The 25,344-nt window shown below is 53.3% G+C and overlaps 1 protein-coding gene across 2 annotated transcripts in view; it reads right to left on the bottom strand.

Annotated features, from left to right (window-relative positions):
* Positions 1-25,344, bottom strand: part of LOC140387003 (Na(+)/citrate cotransporter-like) — a 140,111-nt gene that overhangs the window by 37,423 nt on the left and 77,344 nt on the right. For both annotated transcript variants that reach the window (XM_072469974.1, XM_072469973.1), the window contains exon 5: positions 8,399-8,585. In XM_072469974.1, the coding sequence (XP_072326075.1) occupies positions 8,399-8,585 (187 nt within the window). The remainder of the gene's footprint in view (positions 1-8,398; positions 8,586-25,344) is intronic.

Genomic DNA, 25,344 nt, shown 5'->3' with positions numbered 1-25,344 from the left:
CTGTTGTCACAGTGTCTGACCCGGGATGGGGGTTTACTGAGGCTGTTGTCACAGTGTCTGACCCGGGATGGGGGTTTACTGAGGCTGTTATCACAGTGTCTGACCCGGGATGGGGGTTTACTGAGGCTGTTGTCACAGTGGGTGACCCGGGATGGGGGTTTACTGAGGCTGTTGTCACAGTGTCTGACCCGGGATGGGGGTTTACTGAGGCTGTTGTCACAGTGTCTGACCCGGGATGGGGGTTTACTGAGGCTGTTGTCACAGTGGGTGACCCGGGATGGGGGTTTACTGAGGCTGTTGTCACAGTGTCTGACCCGGGATGGGGGTTTACTGAGGCTGTTGTCACAGTGTCTGACCCGGGATGGGGGTTTACTGAGGCTGTTATCACAGTGACTGACCCGGGATGGGGGTTTACTGAGGCTGTTATCACAGTGTCTGACCCGGGATGGGGGTTTACTGAGGCTGTTATCACAGTGACTGACCCGGGATGGGGGTTTACTGAGGCTGTTGTCACAGTGTCTGACCCGGGATGGGGGTTTACTGAGGCTGTTATCACAGTGACTCACCCGGGATGGGGGTTTACTGAGGCTGTTGTCACAGTGTCTGACCCGGGATGGGGGTTTACTGAGGCTGTTATCACAGTGACTGACCCGGGTTGGGGGTTTACTGAGGCTGTTATCACAGTGTCTGACCCGGGATGGGGGTTTACTGAGGCTGTTGTCACAGTGTCTGACCCGGGCTGGGGGTTTACTGAGGCTGTTGTCACAGTGTCTGACCCGGGATGGGGGTTTACTGAGGCTGTTATCACAGTGACTGACCCGGGATGGGGGTTTACTGAGGCTGTTGTCACAGTGTCTGACCCGGGATGAGGGTTTACTGAGGCTGTTGTCACAGTGTCTGACCCGGGATGGGGGGTTACTGAGGCTGTTGTCACAGTGGGTGACCCGGGATGGGGGTTTACTGAGGCTGTTGTCACAGTGGGTGACCCGGGATGGGGGTTTACTGAGGCTGTTGTCACAGTGGGTGACCCGGGATGGGGGTTTACTGAGGCTGTTGTCACAGTGGGTGACCCGGGATGGGGGTTTACTGAGGCTGTTGTCACAGTGACTGACCCGGGATGGGGGTTTACTGAGGCTGTTGTCACAGTGGGTGACCCGGGATGGGGGTTGACTGAGGCTGTTGTCACAGTGTCTGACCCGGGATGGGGGTTTACTGAGGCTGTTGTCACAGTGTCTGACCCGGGATGGGGGTTTACTGAGGCGGTTGTCACAGTGGGTGACCCGGGATGGGGGTTTACTGAGGCTGTTGTCACAGTGTCTGACCCGGGATGGGGGTTTACTGAGGCTGTTGTCACAGTGGGTGACCCGGGATGGGGGTTTACTCAGGCTGTTGTCACAGTGTCTGACCCGGGATGGGGGTTTACTGAGGCTGTTGTCACAGTGGGTGACCCGGGATGGGGGTTGACTGAGGCTGTTGTCACAGTGTATGACCCGGGATGGGGGTTTACTGAGGCTGTTGTCACAGTGTCTGACCCGGGATGGGGGTTTACTGAGGCGGTTGTCACAGTGGGTGACCCGGGATGGGGGTTTACTGAGGCGGTTGTCACAGTGGGTGACCCGGGATGGGGGTTTACTGAGGCTGTTGTCACAGTGTCTGACCCGGGATGGGGGTTTACTGAGGCTGTTGTCACAGTGGGCGACCCGGGATGGAGGTTTACTGAGGCTGTTGTCACAGTGACTGACCCGGGATGGGGGTTTACTGAGGCTGTTGTCACAGTGGGTGACCCGGGATGGGGGTTGACTGAGGCTGTTGTCACAGTGTCTGACCCGGGATTGGGGTTTACTGAGGCTGTTGTCACAGTGTATGACCCGGGATGGGGGTTTACTGAGGCTGTTGTCACAGTGTCTGACCCGGGATGGGGGTTTACTGAGGCGGTTGTCACAGTGGGTGACCCGGGATGGGGGTTTACTGAGGCGGTTGTCACAGTGGGAGACCCGGGATGGGGGTTTACTGAGGCTGTTGTCACAGTGGGTGACCCGGGATGGGGGTTTACTCAGGCTGTTGTCACAGTGTCTGACCCGGGATGGGGGTTTACTGAGGCTGTTGTCACAGTGGGTGACCTGGGATGGGGTTTACTGAGGCTGTTGTCACAGTGTCTGACCCGGGATGGGGGTTTACTGAGGCTGTTGTCACAGTGGGTGACCCGGGATGGGGGTTTACTGAGGCTGTTGTCACAGTGGGTGACCCGGGATGGGGATTCACTGAGGCTGTTGTCACAGTGGGTGACCCGGGATGGGGGTTTACTGAGGCTGTTGTCACAGTGACTGACCCGGGATGGGGGTTTACTGAGGCTGTTGTCACAGTGTCTGACCCGGGATGGGGGTTTACTGAGGCTGTTGTCACAGTGGGTGACCCGGGATGGGGGTTTACTGAGGCTGTTGTCACAGTGACTGACCCGGGATGGGGGTTTCCTGAGGCTGTTGTCACAGCGACTGACCCGGGATGGGGGTTTACTGAGGCGGTTGTCACAGTGGGTGACCCGGGATGGGGGTTTACTGAGGCGGTTGTCACAGTGTCTGACCCGGGATGGGGGTTTACTGAGGCTGTTGTCACAGTGACTGACCCGGGATGGGGGTTTACTGAGGCGGTTGTCACAGTGGGTGACCCGGGATGGGGGTTTACTGAGGCGGTTGTCACAGTGTCTGACCCGGGATGGGGGTTTACTGAGGCTGTTGTCACAGTGGGTGACCCGGGATGGGGGTTTACTGAGGCTGTTGTCACAGTGGGTGACCCGGGATGGGGGTTTACTGAGGCTGTTATCACAGTGGGTGACCCGGGATGGGGGTTTACTGAGGCTGTTGTCACAGTGGGTGACCCGGGATGGGGGTTTACTGAGGCTGTTGTCACAGTGTCTGACCCGGGATGGGGGTTTACTGAGGCTGTTGTCACAGTGTCTGACCCGGGATGGGGGTTTACTGAGGCTGTTGTCACAGTGGGTGACCCGGGATGGGGGTTTACTGAGGCTGTTGTCACAGTGGGTGACCCGGGATGGGGGTTTACTGAGGCGGTTGTCACAGTGGTTGACCCGGGATGGGGGTTTACTGAGGCTGTTGTCACAGTGGGTGACGCGGGATGGGGGTTTACTGAGGCTGTTGTCACAGTGGGTGAACCGGGATGGGGGTTTACTGAGGCGGTTGTCACAGTGGGTGACCCGGGATGGGGGTTACTGAGGCTGTTATCACAGTGACTGACCTGGGATGGGGGTTTACTGAGGCTGTTATCACAGTGTCTGACCCGGGATGGGGTTTATTCTGAGGCTGTTGTCACAGTGGGTGACCCGGGATGGGGGTTTACTGAGGCTGTTATCACAGTGTCTGACCCGGGATGGGGTTTATTCTGAGGCTGTTGTCACAGTGGGTGACCCGGGATGGAGGTTTACTGAGGCTGTTATCACAGTGTCTGACCCGGGATGGGGTTTATTCTGAGGCTGTTGTCACAGTGGGCGACCCGGGATGGAGGTTTACTGAGGCTGTTGTCACAGTGGGTGACTCGGGATGGGGGTTTACTGAGGCTGTTGTCACAGTGACTGACCCGGGATGGGGGTTTACTGAGGCTGTTATCACAGTGTCTGACCCGGGATGGGGTTTATTCTGAGGCTGTTGTCACAGTGGGTGACCCGGGATGGGGGTTTACTGAGGCTGTTATCACAGTGTCTGACCCGGGATGGGGTTTATTCTGAGGCTGTTGTCACAGTGGGCGACCCGGGATGGAGGTTTACTGAGGCTGTTGTCACAGTGGGTGACTCGGGATGGGGGTTTACTGAGGCTGTTGTCACAGTGACTGACCCGGGATGGGGGTTTACTGAGGCTGTTGTCACAGTGTCTGACCCGGGATGGGGGTTTACTGAGGCTGTTGTCACAGTGGGTGACCCGGGATGGGGGTTTACTGAGGCTGTTGTCACAGTGGGTGACCCGGGATGGGGGTTTACTGAGGCTGTTGTCACAGTGGGTGACCCGGGATGGGGGTTTACTGAGGCTGTTGTCACAGTGGGTGACCCGGGATGGGGGTTTACTGAGGCTGTTGTCACAGTGGGTGACCCGGGATGGGGGTTTACTGAGGCTGTTGTCACAGTGTCTGACCCGGGATGGGGGTTACTGAGGCTGTTGTCACAGTGGGTGACCCGGGCTGGGGGTTTACTAAGACTGTTGTCACAGTGACTGACCCGGGATGGGGGTTTACTGAGGCTGTTATCACAGTGTCTGACCCGGGATGGGGGTTTACTGAGGCTGTTGTCAGAGTGGGTGACCCGGGATGGGGGTTTACTGAGGCTGTTGTCACAGTGGGTGACCCGGGATGGGGGTTTACTGAGGCTGTTGTCACAGTGGGTGACCCGGGAAGGGGGTTTACTGAGGCGGTTGTCACAGTGACTGACCCGGGATGGGGGTTTACTGAGGCTGTTGTCACAGTGTCTGACCCGGGATGGGGGTTTACTGAGGCTGTTGTCACAGTGGGTGACCCGGGATGGGGGTTTACTGAGGCTGTTGTCACAGTGGGTGACCCGGGATGTGGGTTTACTGAGGCTGTTGTCACAGTGTCTGACCCGGGATGGGGGTTCACTGAGGCTGTTGTCACAGTGACTGACCCGGGATGGGGGTTTACTGAGGCTGTTGTCACAGTGGGTGACCCGGGATGGGGGTTTACTGAGGCTGTTGTCACAGTGTCTGACCCGGGATGGGGGTTTACTGAGGCTGTTATCACAGTGTCTGACCCGGGATGGGGGGTTACTGAGGCTGTTGTCACAGTGTCTGACCCGGGATGGGGGTTTACTGAGGCTGTTGTCACAGTGTCTGACCCGGGATGGGGGTTTACTGAGGCTGTTGTCACAGTGGGTGACGCGGGATGGGGATTTACTGAGGCTGTTGTCACAGTGTCTGACCCGGGATGGGGGTTTACTGAGGCTGTTGTCACAGTGGGTGACCCGGGATGGGGGTTTACTGAGGCTGTTGTCACAGTGACTGACCCGGGATGGGGGTTTACTGAGGCTGTTGTCACAGTGTCTGACCCGGGATGGGGCTTTACTGAGGCTGTTGTCACAGTGGGTGACCCGGGATGGGGGTTTACTGAGGCTGTTGTCACAGTGGGTGACCCGGGATGGGGGTTTACTGAGGCTGTTGTCACAGTGACTGACCCGGGATGGGGGTTTACTGAGGCTGTTGTCACAGTGGGCGACCCGGGATGGGGGTTTGCTGAGGCTGTTGTCACAGTGGGTGACCCGGGATGGGGGTTTACTGAGGCTGTTATCACAGTGTCTGACCCGGGATGGGGGTTTACTGAGGCTGTTATCACAGTGACTCACCCGGGATGGGGGTTTACTGAGGCTGTTTTCACAGTGGGTGACCCGGGATGGGGGTTTACTGAGGCTGTTGTCACAGTGGGTGACCCGGGATGGGGGTTTACTGAGGCTGTTGTCACAGTGACTGACCCGGGATGGGGGTTTACTGAGGCGGTTGTCACAATGACTGACCCGGGATGTGGGTTTACTGAGGCTGTTGTCACAGTGGGTGACCCGGGATGGGGGTTTACTGAGGCTGTTGTCACAGTGGGTGACCCGGGATGGGGGTTTACTGAGGCTGGTGTCACAGTGTCTGACCCGGGATGGGGGTTTACTGAGGCTGTTGTCACAGTGGGTGACACGGGATGGGGGTTTACTGAGGCTGTTGTCACAGTGGGTGACCCGGGATGGGGGTTTACTGAGGCTGTTATCACAGTGACTGACCCGGGATGGGGGTTTACTGAGGCTGTTGTCACAGTGGGTGACCCGGGGTGGGGGTTTACTGAGGCTGTTGTCGCAGTGGGCGACCCGGGATGGGGGTTTACTGAGGCTGTTGTCACAGTGGGTGACCCGGGATGGGGGTTTACTGAGGCTGTTGTCACAGTGGGTGACCCGGGATGGGGGTTTACTGAGGCTGTTGTCACAGTGGGTGACCCGGGATGGGGGTTTACTGAGGCGGTTGTCACAGTGTCTGACCCGGGATGGGGGTTTACTGAGGCTGTTGTCACAGTGGGTGACCCGGGATGGGGGTTTACTGAGGCTGTTGTCACAGTGTCTGACCCGGGATGGGGGTTTACTGAGGCTGTTGTCACAGTGTCTGACCCGGGATGGGGGTTTACTGAGGCGGTTGTCACAGTGACTGACCCGGGATGGGGGTTTACTGAGGCTGTTGTCACAGTGTCTGACCCGGGATGGGGGTTTACTGAGGCTGTTATCACAGTGTCTGACCCGGGATGGGGGTTTACTGAGGCTGTTGTCACAGTGTCTGACCCGGGATGGGGGTTTACTGAGGCGGTTGTCACAGTGACTGACCCGGGATGGGGGTTTACTGAGGCTGTTGTCACAGTGGGTGACCCGGGATGGGGGTTACTGAGGCGGTTGTCACAGTGGGTGACCCGGGATGGGGGTTTACTGAGGCTGTTGTCACAGTGTCTGACCCGGGATGGGGGTTTACTGAGGCTGTTGTCACAGTGGGCGACCCGGGATGGGGGTTAACTGAGGCTGTTGTCACAGTGTCTGACCCGGGATGGGGGTTTACTGAGGCTGTTGTCACAGTGGGTGACCCGGGATGGGGGTTTACTGAGGCTGTTGTCACAGCGGGTGACCCGGGATGGGGGGTTACTGAGGCTGTTGTCACAGTGTCTGACCCGGGATGGGGGTTTACTGAGGCTGTTATCACAGTGACTGACCCGGGATGGGGGGTTACTGAGGCTGTTGTCACAGTGGGTGACACGGGATGGGGGTTACTGAGGCTGTTATCACAGTGTCTGACCCGGGATGGGGGTTTACTGAGGCTGTTGTCACAGTGTCTGACCCGGGATGGGGGTTACTGAGGCTGTTGTCACAGTGACTGACCCGGGATGGGGGTTTACTGAGGCTGTTGTCACAGTGGGTGACCCGGGATGGGGGTTTACTGAGGCTGTTGTCACAGTGGGTGACCCGGGATGGGGGTTACTGAGGCTGTTGTCACAGTGTCTGACCCGGGATGGGGGTTTACTGAAGCTGTTATCACAGTGGGTGACCCGGGATGGGGGTTTACTGAGGCTGTTGTCACAGTGTCTGACCTGGGATGGGGGTTTACTGAGGCTGTTGTCACAGTGGGTGACCCGGGATGGGGGTTTACTGAAGCTGTTATCACAGTGACTGACCCGGGATGGGGGTTTACTGAGGCTGTTGTCACAGTGACTGACCCGGGATGGGGGTTTACTGAGGCTGTTGTCACAGTGGGTGACCCGGGATGGGGGTTTACTGAGGCTGTTGTCACAGTGTCTGACCCGGGATGGGGGTTTACTGAGGCTGTTGTCACAGTGTCTGACCCGGGATGGGGGTTTACTGAGGCTGTTGTCACAGTGGGTGACCCGGGATGGGGGGTTACTGACGCTGTTGTCACAGTGGGTGACCCGGGATGGGGGTTTACTGAGGCTGTTGTCACAGTGGGTGACCCGGGATGGGGGTTTACTGAGGCTGTTATCACAGTGTCTGACCCGGGATGGGGGTTTACTGAGGCGGTTGTCACAGTGTCTGACCCGGGATGGGGGTTTACTGAGGCTGTTGTCACAGTGGGTGACCCGGGATGGGGGTTTACTGAGGCGGTTGTCACAGTGACTGACCCGGGATGGGGGTTTACTGAGGCTGTTGTCACAGTGGGTGCCCCGGGATGGGGGTTTACTGAGGCTGTTGTCACAGTGTCTGACCCGGGATGGGGGTTTACTGAGGCTGTTATCACAGTGACTGACCCGGGATGGGGGTTTACTGAGGCTGTTGTCACAGTGGGTGACCCGGGATGGGGGTTTACTGAGGCTGTTGTCACAGTGGGTGACCCGGGATGGGGGTTACTGAGGCTGTTGTCACAGTGTCTGACCCGGGATGGGGGTTTACTGAGGCTGTTATCACAGTGACTGACCCGGGATGGGGGTTTACTGAGGCTGTTGTCACAGTGGGTGACCCGGGATGGGGGTTTACTGAGGCTGTTGTCACAGTGGGTGACCCGGGATGGGGGTTTACTGAGGCTGTTATCACAGTGTCTGACCCGGGATGGGGGTTTACTGAGGCGGTTGTCACAGTGTCTGACCCGGGATGGGGGTTTACTGAGGCGGTTGTCACAGTGACTGACCCGGGATGGGGGTTTACTGAGGCTGTTGTCACAGTGTCTGACCCGGGATGGGGGTTTACTGAGGCTGTTGTCACAGTGACTGACCCGGGATGGGGGTTTACTGAGGCTGTTGTCACAGTGTCTGACCCGGGATGGGGGTTACTGAGGCTGTTGTCACAGTGTCTGACCCGGGATGGGGGTTTACTGAGGCGGTTGTCACAGTGGGTGACCTGGGATGGTCTGCAGATACTCACTTATTTAACAGGCCAACCAAGATGAGGTTTGGAGTGGTGCCGGTCAGGGTAGCTGTACCTCCAATACTTGCAGCGTAACAAACACTGAGGCTCATTCCCTTGGAGAGTTTCAAATGACGCTGCAATTTATCATTTTCATCCTGTTCAATCCTGGTAGGATCCACTGGAGTAGTGAGCTGTTCATTGCCTTAAACAGAGAGAAAATCAACATTTCAGCTTGGAAGCACAGTGGTAATCATATCATGCAGTCAGCTTGCTCTGAAGAAACTAAAACTCAAACACTCCCAGGACAGGTACAGAACGGGGTTAGATACAGAGTAAAGCTCCCTCTACACTGTCCCCATCAAACACTCCCAGGACAGGTACAGCACGGGGTTAGATACAGAGTAAAGCTCCCTCTACACTGTCCCCATCAAACACTCCCAGGACAGGTACAGCACGGGGTTAGATACAGAGTAAAGCTCCCTCTACACAGTCCCCATCAAACACTCCCAGGACAGGTACAGCACGGGGTTAGATACAGAGTAAAGCTCCCTCTACACTGTCCCCATCAAACACTCCCAGGACAGGTACAGCACGGGGTTAGATACAGAGTAAAGCTCCCTCTACACTGTCCCCATCAAACACTCCCAGGACAGGTACAGCACGGGGTTAGATACAGTGTAAAGCTCCCTCTACACTGTCCCCATCAAACACTCCCAGGACATGTACAGCACCGGGTTAGATATATAGTAAAGCTCACTCTACACTGTCCCCATCAAACACTCCCAGGACAGGTACAGCACCGGGTTAGATACAGAGTAAAGCTCCCTCTACACTGTCCCCATCAAACACGCCCAGGACAGGCACAGCACGGGGTTAGATACAGAGTAAAGCTCCATCTACACTGTCCCAATCAAACAACCCCAGGACAGGTACAGCACGGGGTTAGATACAGAGTAAAGCTCCCTCTACACTGAACCCATCAAACACTCCCAGGACAGGTACAGCACGGGGTTAGATACAGAGTAAAGCTCCCTCTACACTGTCCTCATCAAACATTCCCAGGACACGTATAGCACGGGGTAAGATACAGAGTAAAGCTCCCTCTACACTGTCATCATCAAACACACCCAGGACAGGTACAGCACGGGGTTAGATACAGCGAAAAGCTCCCCCTCACTGTCCCCATCAAACACCCGCAGGACAGGTACAGCATGGGGTTAGATACAGAGTAAAGCTCCCTCTACACTGTCCCCATCAAACACTCCCAGGACAGGGACAGCACAGGGTAAGATACAGAGTAAACCTCCCTCTACACTGTCCACATCAAACACTCGCAGACAGGTACAGCACGGGGTTAGATACAGAGTAAAGCTCCCGCTACACTGTCCCCATCAAACACTCCCAGGACAGGTACAGCACGGGGTTAGATACAGAGTAAAGCTCCATCTACACTGTCCCCATCAAACACTCCCAGGACAGGTACAGCACGGGGTTAGATACAGAGTAAAGCTCCCTCTACACTGTCCCCATCAAACACTTCCTGGACAGGTACAGCACGGGGTTAGATGCAGAGTAATGCTCCCTCTACACTGTCCCCATCAAACACTCCCAGGACAGATACAGCACGTGGGTAGATATAGAGTAAAGCTCCCTCTACACTGTTCTCATCAAACACTCCCAGGACACGTACAGCACGGGGTGAGATACAGAGTAAACTTCCCTCAACATTGTCCCCATCAAACACTCCCTGAGCAGGCACAGCACGGTATTAAGTACAGAGTAAAGCTCCCTCTACACTGTCCGCATCAAACACTCCCAGGACAGGTACAGCACAGGGTTAGATACAGAGTAAAGCTCCCTCTACACTGTCCCCATCAAACACTCCCAGGACAGGTACAGCACGGGGTTAGATATAGAGTAAAGCTCCCTCTACACTGTCCCCATCAAACACTTCCAGGACAGGTACAGCACGGGGTTAGATACAGAGTAAAGCTCCCTCTACACTGTCATCATAAACACACCCAGGACAGGTACAGCACGGGGTTAGATACAGACTAAAGCTCCCCCTCACAGTCCCCATCAAACACTCCCAGGACAGGTACAGCACAGCGTTAGATACAGAGTAAACCTCCCTCTACACTGTCCCCATCAAACACTCGCAGACAGGTACAGCACGGGGTTAGATACTGAGCAAAGCTCCCTCTACACTGTCCCCATCAAACACTCCCAGGACCGGTACAGCACAGGGTTAGATACAGAGTAAAGCTCCCCCTAAACTATCCCCATCAAAAACTCCAGGACAGGTACAGCACGGGATCAGATACAGAGGAAAGCTCCCTCTACACTGTCCCCATCAAACACTCCCAGGACAGGTACAGCACGGGGTTAGATACAGAGTAAAACTCCCTTTACACTGAACCCATCAAACACTCCCAGGACAGGTAGAGCACGGGGTTAGATACAGAGTAAAGCTCCCTCTACGCTGTTCTCATCAAAAACTCCCAGGACACGGATAGCACGGGGTTAGATACAGTGTTAAGCTCCCTCTACACTGTCATCATCAAACACACCCAGGACAGGTACAGCATGGGGTTCGATACAGAGTAAAGCTCCCTCTACACTGTCCCCATCAAACACTCCCAGGACAGGTACAGCACAGGGTTAGATACAGAGTAAACTCTCTCTACACTGTCCCCATCAAACACTCGAAGACAGTTACAGCACGGGGTTAGATACAGAGCAAAGCTCCCTCTATACTGTCCCCATCAAACAGTCCCAGGACAGGTACAGCACGGGGTTAGATAGTGTGTAAAGCTCCCTCTACACTGTCCCCATCAAACACTCCCATGACCGGTACAGCACAGGGTTAGCTACAGAGTAAAGCTCCCCCTAAACTATCCCCATCAAACACTCCAGGACAGGTACAGCACGGGATCAGATACAGAGGAAAGCTCCCTCTACACTGTCCCCATCAAACACCCCCAGGATACGTACAGCACGGGGTTAGATACAGAGTAAAGTTCCCTCTACACGGTCCCCATCAAACAATCCCAGGACAGGTACAGCACGGGCTTAGATACAGAGTAAAGCTCCATCTACACTGTCCCCATCAAACACTCCCAGGTCAGGTACAGCACGGGGTTAGATACAGAGTAAAGCTCCCTCTACACGGACCCCATCAAACACTCCCAGGACAGCTACAGCACGGGGTTAGATACAGAGTAAAGCTCCTGCTACACTGTCCCCCATCAAACACTCCCAGGACAGATACAGCACGGGGTTAGAGACAGAGTAAAGCTCCCTCTACACTGTTCTCATCAAACACTCCCAGGACACGTACAGCACAGGGTTAGATACAGAGTAAACTTCCCTCTACATTGTCCCCATCAAACACTCCCTGAGCAGGCACAGCGCGGGGTTAGATACAGAGTAAAGATCCCTCGACACTGTCCCCATCAAACACTCCCAGGACAGGTACAGCACAGGGTTAGATACAGAGTAAAGCTCCCTCTACGCTGTCCCCATCAAACACTCCCAGGACAGGTACAGCACGGGGTTAGATACAGAGTAAAACTCCCTCTACACTGTCCACATCAAACATTCCCAGGACAGGTACAACATGGGGTTAGATACAGCGTTAAGCTCTTTCTACACTGTCCCCATCAAACACTCCGTGGACAGGTACAGCACGGGGTTAGATGCAGAGTAATGCTCCCTCTACACTGTCCCCATCAAACACTCCCAGGACAGGTACAGGACGGGGTTAGATACAGAGTAAAGCTCCCTCGACACTGTCCCCATCAAACACTCCCAGGACAGGTACAGCACGGGGTTAGATACAGAGTAAAGCTCCCTTTACACTGAACCCATCAAACACTCCCAGGACAGGTACAGCACGGGGTTAGATACAGAGTAAAGCTCCCTCTACGCTGTCCTCATCAAAAACTCCCAGGGCACGTATAGCACGGGGTTAGATACAGAGTAAAGCTCCCTCTACATTGTCATCATCAAACACACCCAGGACAGGTACGACACGGGGTTAGATACAGCGTAAAGCTCCCCCTCATAGTCCCCATCAAACACTCCCAGGACAGGTACAGCATGGGGTTAGATACAGAGTAAAGCTCCCTCTACACTGTCCCCATCAAACACTCACAGGACAGGTACAGCACAGGGTTAGATACAGAGTAAACCTCCCTCTACACTGTCCCCATCAAACACTTCCTGGTCAGGTACAGCACGGGGTTAGATGCAGAGTAATGCTCCCTCTACACTGTCCCCATCAAACACTCCCAAGACAGGTACAGCACGGGGTTAGATACAGAGTAAAGCTCCCGCTACACTGTCCCCCATCAAACACTCCCAGGACAGATACAGCACGTGGTTAGATATAGAGTAAAGCTCCCTCTACACTGTTCTCATCAAACACTCCCAGGACACGTACAGCACGGGGTGAGATACAGAGTAAACTTCCCTCAACATTGTCCCCATCAAACACTCCCTGAGCAGGCACAGCACGGGGTTAGGTACAGAGTAAAGCTCCCTCTACACTGTCCGCATCAAACACTCCCAGGACAGGTACAGCACAGGGTTAGATACAGAGTAAAGCTCCCTCTACACTGTCCCCATCAAACACTCCCAGGACAGGTACAGCACAGGGTTAGATACAGAGTAAACCTCCCTCTAAACTGTCCCCATCAAACACTCGAAGACAGTTACAGCACGGGGTTAGATACAGAGTAAAGCTCCCTCTACACTGTCCCCATCAAACACTTCCTGGACAGGTACAGCACGGGGTTAGATGCAGAGTAATGCTCCCTCTACACTGTCCCCATCAAACACTCCCAAGACAGGTACAGCACAGGGTTAGATACAGAGTAAAGCTCCCGCTACACTGTCCCCCATCAAACACTCCCAGGACAGATACAGCACGTGGTTTGATATAGAGTAAAGCTCCCTCTACACTGTCCCCATCAAACACTCCCTGAACAGGCACAGCACGGGGTTAGGTACAGAGTAAAGCTCCCTCTACACTGTCCGCATCAAACACTCCCAGGACAGGTACAGCACAGGGTTAGATACAGAGTAAAGCTCCCTCTACACTGTCCCCATCAAACACTCCCAGGACAGGTACAGCACGGGGTTAGATATAGAGTAAAGCTCCCTCTACACTGCCCCATCAAACACTTCCAGGACAGGTACAGCACGGGGTTAGATACAGAGTAAAGCTCCCTCTACACTGTCATCATGAAACACACCCAGGACAGGTACAGCACGGGGTTAGATACAGAGTAAAGCTCCCCCTCACAGTCCCCATCAAACACTCCCAGGACAGGTACAGCACAGCGTTAGATACAGAGTAAACCTCCCTCTACACTGTCCCCATCAAACACTCGCAGACAGGTACAGCATGGGGTTAGATACAGAGCAAAGCTCCCTCTATACTGTCCCCGTCAAACAGTCCCAGGACAGGTACAGCACGGGGTTAGATACAGTGTAAAGCTCCCTCTACACTGTCCCCATCAAACACTCCCAGGACCGGTACAGCACAGGGTTAGATACAGAGTAAAGCTCCCCCTAAACTATCCCCATCAAACACTCCAGGACAGGTACAGCACGGGATCAGATACAGAGGAAAGCTCCCTCTACACTGTCCCCATCAAACACTCCCAGGACAGGTACAGCACGGGGTTAGATACAGAGTAAAGCTCCCTTTACACTGAACCCATCAAACACTCCCAGGACAGGTAGAGCACGGGGTTAGATACAGAGTAAAGCTCCCTCTACACTGTCCCCACCAAACACTCCCAGGACAGGTACAGCACGGGGTTAGATACAGAGTAAACCTCCCTCTACACTGTCATCATCAAACACACCCAGGACAGGTACAGCACGGGGTTAGATACAGCGTAAAGCTCCCCCTCATAGTCCCCATCAAACACCCCCAGGACAGGTACAGCATGGGGTTAGATACCGAGTAAAGCTCCCTCTACGCTGTCCCCATCAAACACTCCCAGGACAGGTACAGCACAGGGTTAGATACAGAGTAAACCTCCCTCTACACTGTCCCCATCAAACACTCGAAGACAGTTACAGCACGGGGTTAGATACAGAGTAAAGCTCCCTCTACACTGTCCCCATCAAACACTTCCTGGACAGGTACAGCACGGGGTTAGATACAGAGTAAAGCTCCCGCTACACTGTCCCCCATCAAACACTCCCAGGACAGATACAGCACATGGTTAGATATAGAGTAAAGCTCCCTCTACACTGTCCCCATCAAACACTCCCTGAGCAGGTACAGCACAGGGTTAGATACAGAGTAAAGCTCCCTCTACACTGTCCCCATCAAACACTTCCAGGACAGGTACAGCACGGGGTTAGATACAGAGTAAAGTTCCCTCTACACTGTCATCATGAAACACACCCAGGACAGGTACAGCACGGGGTTAGATACAGAGTAAAGCTCCCTCTGCACTGTCCCCATCAAACACTCCAGGGACAGGTACAGCACAGCGTTAGATACAGAGTAAACCTCCCTCTACACTGTCCCCATCAAACACTCGCAGACAGGTACAGCACGGGGTTAGATACAGAGCAAAGCTCCCTCTATACTGTCCCCGTCAAACAGTCCCAGGACAGGTACAGCACGGGGTTAGATACAGTGTAAAGCTCCCTCTACACTGTCCCCATCAAACACTCCCAGGACCGGTACAGCACAGGGTTAGATACAGAGTAAAGCTCCCCCTAAACTATCCCCATCAAACACTCCAGGACAGGTACAGCACGGGATCAGATACAGAGGAAAGCTCCCTCTACACTGTCCCCATCAAACACTCCCAGGACAGGTACAGCACGGGGTTAGATACAGAGTAAAGCTCCCTTTACACTGAACCCATCAAACACTCCCAGGACAGGTAGAGCACGGGGTTACATACAGAGTAAAGCTCCCTCTACACTGTCATCATCAAACACACCCAGGACAGGTACAGCACGGGGTTAGATACAGCGTAAAGCTCCCCCTCATAGTCCCCATCAAACACCCCCAGGACAGGTACAGCATGGGGTTAGATACCGAGTAAAGCTCCCTCTACGCTGTCCCCATCAAACACTCCCAGGACAGGTACAGCACAGGGTTAGATACAGAGTAAACTTCCCTCTACACTGTCCCCATCAAACACTCGAAGACAGTTACAGCACGGGGTTAGATACAGAGTAAAGCTCCCTTTACACTGAACCCATCAAACACTCCCAGGACAGGTACAGCACGGGGTTAGATACAGAGTAAAGCTCCCTCTACGCTGTCCTCATCAAAAACTCCCAGGGCACGTATAGCACGGGGTTAGATACAGAGTAAAGCTCCCTCTACATTGTCATCATCAAACACACCCAGGACAGGTACAACACGGGGTTAGATACAGCGTAAAGCTCCCCCTCATAGTCCCCATCAAACACCCCCAGGACAGGTACAGCATGGGGTTAGATACAGAGTAAAGCTCCCTCTACACTGTCCCCATCAAACACTCACAGGACAGGTACAGCACAGGGTTAGATACAGAGTAAACCTCCCTCTACACTGTCCCCATCAAACACTCGAACACAGTTACAGCACGGGGTTAGATACAGAGTAAAGCTCCCTCTACACTGTCCCCATCAAACACTCCCAAGACAGGTACAGCACGGGGTTAGATACAGAGTAAAGCTCCCGCTACACTGTCCCCCATCAAACACTTCCTGGACAGGTACAGCACGGGGTTAGATGCAGAGTAATGCTCCCTCTACACTGTCCCCATCAAACACTCCCAAGACAGGTACAGCACGGGGTTAGATACAGAGTAAAGCTCCCGCTACACTGTCCCCCATCAAACACTCCCAGGACAGATACAGCACGTGGTTAGATATAGAGTAAAGCTCCCTCTACACTGTTCTCATCAAACACTCCCAGGACACGTACAGCACGGGGTGAGATACAGAGTAAACTTCCCTCAACATTGTCCCCATCAAACACTCCCTGAGCAGGCACAGCACGGGGTTAGGTACAGAGTAAAGCTCCCTCTACACTGTCCGCATCAAACACTCCCAGGACAGGTACAGCACAGGGTTAGATACAGAATAAAGCTACCTCTACAATGTCCCCATCAAACACTCCCAGGACATGTACAGCACAGGGTTAGATACAGAGTAAACCTCCCTCTACACTGTCCCCATCAAACACTCGAAGACAGTTACAGCACGGGGTGAGATACAGAGTAAAGCTCCCTCTACACTGTCCCCATCAAACACTTCCTGGACAGGTACAGCACGGGGTTAGATGCAGAGTAATGCTCCCTCTACACTGTCCCCATCAAACACTCCCAAGACAGGTACAGCACAGGGTTAGATACAGAGTAAAGCTCCCGCTACACTGTCCCCCATCAAACACTCCCAGGACAGATACAGCACGTGGTTAGATATAGAGTAAAGCTCCCTCTACACTGTTCTCATCAAACACTCCCAGGACACGTACAGCACGGGGTGAGATACAGAGTAAACTTCCCTCAACATTGTCCCCATCAAACACTCCCTGAGCAGGCACAGCACGGGGTTAGGTACAGAGTAAAGCTCCCTCTACACTGTCCGCATCAAACACTCCCAGGACAGGTACAGCACAGGGTTAGATACAGAGTAAAGCTCCCTCTACACTGTCCCCATCAAACACTCCCAGGACAGGTACAGCACGGGGTTAGATATAGAGTAAAGCTCCCTCTACAGTGCCCCAACAAACACTTCCAGGACAGGTACAGCACGGGGTTAGATACAGAGTAAAGCTCCCTCTACACTGTCATCATGAAACACACCCAGGACAGGTACAGCACGGGGTTAGATACAGAGTAAAGCTCCCCCTCACAGTCCCCATCAAACACTCCCAGGACAGATACAGCACAGCGTTAGATACAGAGTAAACCTCCCTCTACACTGTCCCCATCAAACACTCGCAGACAGGTACAGCACGGGGTTCGATACAGAGCAAAGCTCCCTCTATACTGTCCCCGTCAAACAGTCCCAGGACAGGTACAGCACGGGGTTAGATACAGTGTAAAGCTCCCTCTACACTGTCCCCATCAAACACTCCCAGGACCGGTACAGCACAGGGTTAGATACAGAGTAAAGCTCCCCCTAAACTATCCCCATCAAACACTCCAGGACAGGTACAGCACGGGATCAGATACAGAGGAAAGCTCCCTCTACACTGTCCCCATCAAACACTCCCAGGACAGGTACAGCACGGGGTTAGATACAGAGTAAAGCTCCCTTTACACTGAACCCATCAAACACTCCCAGGACAGGTAGAGCACGGGGTTAGATACAGAGTAAAGCTCCCTCTACGCTGTCCTCATCAAAAACTCCCAGGACACGTATAGCACGGGGTTAGATACAGAGTAAAGCTCCCTCTACACTGTCATCATCAAACACACCCAGGACAGGTACAGCACGGGGTTAGATACAGCGTAAAGCTCCCCCTCATAGTCCCCATCAAACACCCCCAGGACAGGTACAGCATGGGGTTAGATACCGAGTAAAGCTCCCTCTACGCTGTCCCCATCAAACACTCCCAGGACAGGTACAGCACAGGGTTAGATACAGAGTAAACCTCCCTCTACACTGTCCCCATCAATCACTCGAAGACAGTTACAGCACGGGGTTAGATACAGAGCAAAGCTCCCTCTATACTGTCCCCATCAAACAGTCCCAGGACAGGTACAGCACGGGGTTAGATACAGTGTAAAGCTCCCTCTACACTGTCCCCATCAAACACTCCCATGACCGGTACAGCACAGGGTTAGATACAGAGTAAAGCTCCCCCTAAACTATCCCCATCAAACACTCCAGGAAAGGTACAGCACGGGGTTAGATACAGAGTAAAGTTCCCTCTACACGGTCCCCATCAAACAATCCCAGGACAGGTACAGCACGGGCTTAGATACAGAGTAAAGCTCCATCTACACTGTCCCCATCAAACACTCCCAGGACAGGTACAGCACGGGGTTAGATACAGAGTAAAGCTCCCTCTACACGGACCCCATCAAACACTCCCAGGACAGCTACAGCACGGCGTTAGATACAGAGTAAAGCTCCTGCTACACTGTCCCCCATCAAACACTCCCAGGACACATACAGCACGGGGTTAGAGACAGAGTAAAGCTCCCTCTACACTGTTCTCATCAAACACTCCCAGCACACGTACAGCACAGGGTTAGATACAGAGTAAACTACCCTCTACATTGTCCCCATCAAACACTCCCTGAGTAGGCACAGCGCGGGGTTAGATACAGAGTAAAGCTCTCTCTACACTGTCCCCATCAAACACTCCCTGGACAGGTAAAGCACGGGGTTCGATGCAGAGTAATGCTCCCTCTACACTGTCCCCATGAAACACTCCCAGGACAGGTACAGGACGGGGTTAGATACAGAGTAAAGCTCCCTCGACACTGTCCCCATTAAACACTCCCAGGACAGGTACAGCACGGGGTTAGATACAGAGTAAAGCTCCCTTTACACTGAACCCATCAAACACTCCCAGGACAGGTACAGCACGGGGTTAGATACAGAGTAAAGCTCCCTCTACGCTGTCCTCATCAAAAACTCCCAGGACACGTATAGCACGGGGTTAGATACAGAGTAAAGCTCCCTCTACACTGTCATCATCAAACACACCCAGGACAGGTACAGCACGGGGTTAGATACAGCGTAAAGCTCCCCCTCATAGTCCCCATCAAACACCCCCAGGACAGGTACATCATGGGGTTAGATACAGAGTAAAGCTCCCTCTACACTGTCCCCATCAAACACTCACAGGACAGGTACAGCACAGGGTTGGATACAGAGTAAACCTCCCTCTACACTGTCCCCATCAAACACTCGAAGACAGTTACAGCACGGGGTTAGATACAGAGCAAAGCTCCCTCTATACTGTCCCAATCAAACAGTCCCAGGCCAGGTACAGCACGGGGTTAGATACAGTGTAAAGCTCCCTCTACACTGTCCCCATCAAACACTCCCAGGACCGGTACAGCACAGGGTTAGATACAGAGTAAAGCTCCCCCTAAACTATCCCCATCAAACACTCCAGGACAGGTACAGCACGGGATCAGATACAGAGGAAAGCTCCATCTACACTGTCCCCATCAAACACTCCCAGGACAGGTACAGCACGGGGTTAGATACAGAGTAAAGCTCCCTCTACACGGACCCCATCAAACACTCCCAGGACAGCTACAGCACGGCGTTAGATACAGAGTAAAGCTCCTGCTACACTGTCCCCCATCAAACACTCCCAGGACACATACAGCACGGGGTTAGAGACAGAGTAAAGCTCCCTCTACACTGTTCTCATCAAACACTCCCAGCACACGTACAGCACAGGGTTAGATACAGAGTAAACTTCCCTCTACATTGTCCCCATCAAACACTCCCTGAGTAGGCACAGCGCGGGGTTAGATACAGAGTAAAGCTCCCTCTATACTGTCCCCATCAAACAGTCCCAGGACAGGTACAGCACCGCGTTAGATACAGTGTAAACCTCCCTCTCCACTGTCCCCATCAAACACTCGAAGACAGTTACAGCACGGGGTTAGATACAGAGCAAAGCTCCCTCTATACTGTCCCCATCAAACAATCCCAGGACAGGTACAGCACGGGGTTAGATACAGTGTAAAGCTCCCTCTACACTGACCCCATCAAACACTCGAAGACAGTTACAGCACGGGGTTAGATACAGAGCAAAGCTCCCTCTATACTGTCCCCATCAAACAGTCCCAGGACCGGTACAGCACAGGGTTAGATCCAGAGTAAAGCTCCCCCTAAACTATCCCCATCAAACACTCCAGGACAGGTACAGCACGGGCTTAGATACAGAGTAAAGCTCCATCTACACTGTCCCCATCAAACACTCCCAGGACAGGTACAGCTCGGGGTTAGATACAGAGTAAAGCTCCTGCTACACTGTCCCCCATCAAACACTCCCAGGACAGATAAAGCACGGGGTTAGAGACAGAGTCAAGCTCACTCTACACTGTTCTCATCAAACACTCCCAGGACACGTACAGCACAGAGTTAGATACAGAGTAAACTTCCCTCTCATTGTCCCCATCAAACACTCCCTGAGCAGGCACAGCGCGGGGTTAGATACAGAGTAAAGCTCCCTCTACACTGTCCCCATCAAACGCTCCCAGGACAGGTACAGCACGGGGTTAGATACAGAGTAAAGTTCCCTCTATGCTGTCCCCATCAAACACTCCCAGGACAGGTACAACATGGGGTTAGATACAGAGTAAAGCTCCCTCTACACTGTCCGCATCAAACACTCCCAGGGCAGGTACAGCACGGGGTTAGATACAGAGTAAAGCTCCCTCTACACTGTCCCCATCAAACACTCCCACAACCGGTACAGCACAGGGTTAGATACAGAGTTAAGCTCTCTCTACACTGTCCCCATCAAACACTCCCAGGACAGGTACAGCACGTGGTTAGATACAGAGCAAAACTCCCTCTACACTGTCCACATCAAACACTCCCAGGACAGGTACAACATGGGGTTAGATACAGAGTAAAGCTCCCTCTACACTGTCCGCATCAAACACTCCCAGGGCAGGTACAGCACGGGGTTAGATACAGAGTAAAGCTCCCTCTACACTGTCCCCAACAAACACTCCCACAACCGGTACAGCACAGGGTTAGATACAGAGTTAAGCTCTCTCTACACTGTCCCCATCAAACACTCCCTGGACAGGTACAGCACGGGGTTAGATGCAGAGTAATGCTCCCTCTCCACTGTCCCCATCAAACACTCCCAAGACAGGTGCAGCACGGGGTTAGATACAGAGTAAAGCTCCCGCTACACTGTCCCCCATCAAACACTCCCAGGACAGATACAGCACGGGGTTAGATACAGGGTAAAGATCCCTCTACACTATCCCCATCAAACACTCCCAGGATTGGTACAGCACAGGGTTAGATACAGAGTAAAGCTCCCTCGACACTGTCCCCATCAAACACTCACAGGACAGGTACAGCAAGGGGTTAGATACAGAGTAAAGCTCCCTCAACACTGTCCCCATCAAACACTCCGAGGACAGGTGCAGCACGGGGTTAGATACAGAGTAAAGCTCCCTCGACACTGTCCCCATCAAACACTCCCTGGACACGTACAGCACGGGGTTAGATACAGAGTAAACTTCCCTCTACACTGTCCCCATCAAACACTCCCAGAACAGGCACAGCACGGTGTTAGATACAGAGTAAAGCTCCATCTACACTGTCCCCATCAAACAACCCCAGGACAGGTACAGCACGGGGTTAGATACAGAGTAAAGCTCCCTCTACACTGAACCCATCAAACACTCCCAGGACAGGTACAGCACGGGGTTAGATACAGAGTAAAGCTCCCTCTACACTGTCCTCATCAAACACTCCCAGGACACGTATAGCACGGGGTTAGAAACAGAGTAAAGCTCCCTCTACACTGTCATCATCAAACACACCCAGGACAGGTACAGCATGGGGTTAGATATAGCGTAAAGCTCCCCCTCACTGTCCCCATCAAACACTCGCAGACAGGTACAGCACGGGGTTAGATCCAGAGCAAAGCTCCCTCTACACTGTCCCCATCAAACAGTCCCAGGACAGATATAGCACGGGGTTAGATACAGAGTAAAGCTCCCTCTACACTGTCCCCATCAAACACTCCCAGGACCGGTACAGCACAGGGTTAGATACAGAGTTAAGCTCTCTCTACACTGTCCCCATCAAACACTCCCTGGACAGGTACAGCACGGGGTTAGATGCAGAGTAATGCTCCCTCTACACTGTCCCCATCAAACACTCCCAAGACAGGTGCAGCACGGGGTTAGATACAGAGTAAAGCTCCCGCTACACTGTCCCCCATCAAACACTCCCAGGACAGATACAGCACGGGGTTAGATACAGGGTAAAGATCCCTCTACACTATCCCCATCAAACACTCCCAGGATTGGTACAGCACAGGGTTAGATACAGAGTAAAGCTCCCTCGACACTGTCCCCATCAAACACTCACAGGACAGGTACAGCAAGGGGTTAGATACAGAGTAAAGCTCCCTCGACACTGTCCCCATCAAACACTCCGAGGACAGGTGCAGCACGGGGTTAGATACAGAGTAAAGCTCCCTCGACACTGTCCCCATCAAACACTCCCTGGACACGTACAGCACGGGGTTAGATACAGAGTAAACTTCCCTCTACACTGTCCCCATCAAACACTCCCAGAACAGGCACAGCACGGTGTTAGATACAGAGTAAAGCTCCATCTACACTGTCCCCATCAAACAACCCCAGGACAGGTACAGCACGGGGTTAGATACAGAGTAAAGCTCCCTCTACACTGAACCCATCAAACACTCCCAGGACAGGTACAGCACGGGGTTAGATACAGAGTAAAGCTCCCTCTACACTGTCCTCATCAAACACTCCCAGGACACGTATAGCACGGGGTTAGATACAGAGTAAAGCTCCCTCTACACTGTCATCATCAAACACACCCAGGACAGGTACAGCATGGGGTTAGATATAGCGTAAAGCTCCCCCTCACTGTCCCCATCAAACACTCGCAGACAGGTACAGCACGGGGTTAGATCCAGAGCAAAGCTCCCACTACACTGTCCCCATCAAACAGTCCCAGGACAGATATAGCACGGGGTTAGATACAGAGTAAAGCTCCCTCTACACTGTCCCCATCAAACACTCCCAGGACCGGTACAGCACAGGGTTCGATACAGAGTAAAGCTCCCCCTAAACCATCCCCATTAAACACTCCCAGGACACGTACAGCACAGGGTTAGATACAGAGTAAAGCTCCCTCTAAACGCTCCTCATCAAACAATCCCAGGACAGGTACAGCACGGGCTTAGATACAGAGTAAAGCTCCCTCTACACTGTCCCCATCAAACACTCCCAGGAGAGGTACAGCACGGGGTTAGATACAGAGTAAAGCTCCATCTACACTGTCCCCATCAAACACTCCCAGGACAGGTACAGCACGGGGTTAGATACAGAGTAAAGCTCCCTCTACACTGTCCCCATCAAACACTCCCTAAACAGGTACAGCACGGGGTTAGATACAGAGTAAAGCTCCCGCTACACTTTCCCCCATCAAACACTCCCAGGACAGGTACAGCACGGGGTTAGATATAGAGTAAAGCTCCCTCTACACTGTCCCCATCAAACACTTCCAGGACAGGTACAGCACGGGGTTAGATACAGAGTAAAGCTCCCTCTACACTGTCCCCATCAAACACTTCCAGGACAGGTACAGCACGGGGTTAGATACAGAGTAAAGCTCCCTCGACACTGTCATCATCAAACACACCCAGGACAGGTACAGCACGGGGTTAGATACAGAGTAAACTCCCCCTCACAGTCCCCATCAAACACCCCCAGGACAGGTACAGCACAGCGTTAGATACAGAGTAAACCTCCCTCTACACTGTCCCCATCAAACACTCGCAGACAGGTACAGCACGGGGTTAGATACAGAGGAAAGCTCCCTCTACACTGACCCATCAAACACTCCCAGGACACGTACAGCACGGGGTTAGATACAGAGTAAAGTTCCCTCTACACGGTCCCCATCAAACAATCCCAGGACAGGTACAGCACGGGCTTAGATACAGAGTAAAGCTCCCTCTACACTGTCATCATGAAACACACCCAGGACAGGTACAGCACGGGGTTAGATACAGAGTAAAGCTCCCCCTCACAGTCCCCATCAAACACTCCCAGGACAGGCACAGGACGGGGTTAGATACAGAGTAAAGCTCCCACTACACTGTCCCCATCAAACTCTCCCAGGACAGGAACAGCACGGGGTTAGATACAGAGTAAAGCTCCCTCTACACTGTCCCCATCAAACACTCCCAGGACACGTACAGCACGGGGTAAGATATAGAGTAAAGCTCCCGCTACACTGTCCCCATCAAACACTCCCAGGACAGGTACAGCACGGGGTTAGATACAGAGTAAATCTCCCTCTACACTGTCCCCATCAAACAACCCCAGGACAGGTACAGCACGGGGTTAGATACAGAGAAAAGCTCCCTCTACACTGAAGCCATCAAACACTCCCAGGACAGATACAGCACGGGGTTAGATACAGAGTAAAGCTCCCTCTACACTGTCCTCATCAAACACTCCCAGGACACGTATAGCACAGGGTTAGATACAGAGTAAAGCTCCCTCTACACTGTCCTCATCAAACACACCCAGGACAGTTACAGCACGGGGTTAGATACAGCGTAAAGCTCCCCCTCACTGTCCCCATCAAACACCCCCAGGACAGGTACAGCATGGGGTTAGATACAGAGTAAAGCTCCCTCTACACTGTCCCCATCAAACACTCCCAGGACAGGTACAGCACAGGGTTAGATACAGAGTAAACGTCCCTCTACACTGTCCCCATCAAACAGTCCCAGGACAGGTGCAGCACGGGGTTAGATACAGAGTAAAGCTCCCTCTAAACTGTCCCCATCAAACACTCCCAGGACCGGTACAGCACAGGGTTAGATACAGAGTAAAGCTCCCCCTAAACTATCCCCATCAAACACTCCCAGGACAGGTACAGCACGGGGTTAGATGCAGAGTAATGCTCCCTCTACACTGTCCCCATCAAACACTCCCAGGACAGGTACCGCACGGGGTTAGATACAGAGTAAACCTCCCTCTACACTGTCCCCATCAAACAGTCCCAGGACAGGTGCAGCACGGGGTTAGTTACAGAGTAAAGCTCCCTCTACACTGTCCCCATCAAACACTCCCAGGACCGGTACAGCACAGGGTTAGATACAGAGTAAAGCATCCTCTACACTGTCCCCATCAAACACTCCCTGGACAGGTACAGCACGGGGTTAGATGCAGAGTAATGCTCCCTCTACACTGTCCCCATCAAACACT

Source organism: Scyliorhinus torazame, chromosome 12, assembly GCF_047496885.1.
Source record: "Scyliorhinus torazame isolate Kashiwa2021f chromosome 12, sScyTor2.1, whole genome shotgun sequence".
Lineage (NCBI taxonomy): Eukaryota > Metazoa > Chordata > Chondrichthyes > Carcharhiniformes > Scyliorhinidae > Scyliorhinus > Scyliorhinus torazame.
Note: the sequence above shows the minus strand (reverse complement) of the source record. Positions and strands in the feature narration are given on the sequence as shown.